The sequence below is a fragment of the Austrofundulus limnaeus genome, unplaced genomic scaffold (assembly GCF_001266775.1).
Source record: "Austrofundulus limnaeus strain Quisiro unplaced genomic scaffold, Austrofundulus_limnaeus-1.0 Scaffold623, whole genome shotgun sequence".
Lineage (NCBI taxonomy): Eukaryota > Metazoa > Chordata > Actinopteri > Cyprinodontiformes > Rivulidae > Austrofundulus > Austrofundulus limnaeus.
In genome coordinates, this window is record NW_013953025.1 from 96,651 (window position 1) to 98,545 (window position 1,895).

At 39.7% G+C, this 1,895-nt stretch overlaps 1 protein-coding gene across 1 annotated transcript in view; it reads left to right on the forward strand.

The window, feature by feature from the left end:
• Positions 1 to 240: 240 nt before the first annotated feature.
• taf6l (TAF6-like RNA polymerase II, p300/CBP-associated factor (PCAF)-associated factor) overlaps positions 241 to 1,895 on the forward strand; it is a 16,264-nt gene continuing 14,609 nt past the window's right edge. Inside the window, exons 1-2 of the mRNA XM_014027210.1 lie at positions 241 to 339; positions 1,611 to 1,777. Of these exons, the coding sequence (XP_013882664.1) occupies positions 1,631 to 1,777 (147 nt within the window). The 5' untranslated portion in view covers positions 241 to 339; positions 1,611 to 1,630. The remainder of the gene's footprint in view (positions 340 to 1,610; positions 1,778 to 1,895) is intronic.

Below are 1,895 nucleotides of genomic sequence, written 5' to 3' on the forward strand. Positions count from 1 at the left end.
ACACACACACACACACACACACACACACACACACACACACACACACACACACATTCCATCTTAATCCACAAGTACAAAGTCTGATTTACAAGTACAAATATAAATAAGACTAATATTTGTTCCCATACATTCACAACACCAACAGCAGTCTCTCAGATTCTGCGGTCTGGGTGGAGGCAGCGCCTCCAGTCCAGCAGGTGGCGCTGATAAACCTGTACGGTTGTTTGACATCCAAAGCAGCAGCAGCAGAAGAAGAGAAGACCGAAGAAGAAGAAGAAAAGTATAAACAGGACGAATTTGTAACGATGCTCGGTCCTCTGCAGCTGTAGCTTCATCAGGGTAAAATCTGGTTTATTCAAAGGTTTTTCTTTTATAGGGTTGTTATTTTGTGCTGTTAGCGAGCAGATAGCGTCAGATGCTAACTCGCTAAGCTGAACCGAACTGAGAGGAGCATAGAGGACTGCAGATCAACAAAATATCTTCCTGCAGACTTATTTTATTTTGTTTACCTCAAAACAGAAGTAATGTGAATTAACTATCTGGAAAAAAAATCTCTAAATATTGAAGATGTTAGCTCTCTTGTCTGAATTCATAGAGCCTGAAGTCATGCACATGATGATGATGATGATGATGATGATGATGATGATGATGGTGATGATGCTACATCAGAAGCTAACTCGTTAAGTCGGCAGTAAACCAAGTACAATAATGTGGAGGCGACTTATTAAGGTGGTGAGCTATCTTGGTGTCAAACTTAACCAAGCCTTATCTGGGAGAGACATAGCAGAAAATGTTTTTTTTTTTTTAAAAAAAAAAAGCAAACGCCAGGCTTAAGTGTCTATATAGACGAGCTGGAAATGTCAACCTAAAAACTAAAATAAATAAATAAATAAAACAAAATAAAGCTTGTGTCAGCGTTAGTTCAGTGTCAGTTTGAATATGCTTGCACATTTTGGATTTCCGGACTAAGTAAACAATATAAAACTAAGTTACAACATGCTCAGAACAAAGTAATAAGATATCTAATAAATGTAGGAACTCGCACACACACTGGAGCACAACAGTTTAGTCAGGTTGAATGCTACCATGTGAGCTAGGGTTAATCTTCGTTATAGTATTGTAAACAAGGAAGTTCCAAACCGCTTATCTCAACCATTTGAACCAGTAAGAAATCGCCACTCAATTGGAACAAGSTTTAGTAAAAAGTCATTTCAAGTTCCAGCTGTTAAAACTCATGGCAAATACACTTTTCATTATAGTGGGGTAATGTTGTGCAACGAGTTACCAGAGTATATTCAGGTTACTGCGTACAAGCCCGTGTTCAAGTGTCGTGTTAAACAGTTCTTATTCCAAAGGCTAGTCAGGCAAGAATCTGATGATTATATTTATTAGTAGTATTTTATTTTATCTAGTCTTTTTTTTAACTGATGTTATTTGTGTGTAAGTGATTTTGTGTGATGACTATGTGTTGAACCACAATAGAAATAAGCTTTATGCTTTATTGTGTTATCCATTTTATGTTAATGTTATTATGTATTATATGCAGTGCCATTTACATGATAATTAAAATGAATGAACGAAAACCAGTCATCTGTCTGTTTCCCTCACAGACCCAGCTGGTCTCGGTACCATGGCGGACCGGGAGGAGCGCCGCTTCGCAGAGGTTTCTCGCGACTCTGTGAAGCTGATGGCRGAGAGCTCAGGAGTGGAACTGGGTGACGATGTGGCCGCTCTGCTGGCTGAAGATGTCTGCTACCGTCTGCGAGAGGCGGCTCAGGTGTGGAGCTGTTTACCTGTCTGTTCACCTGTGTGTTCACATGTTCACCTGTGTGTCCACATGTTCACCTGTCTGTTCACATGTTCACCTGTCTGTTCACATGTTCACCTGTCTGTTC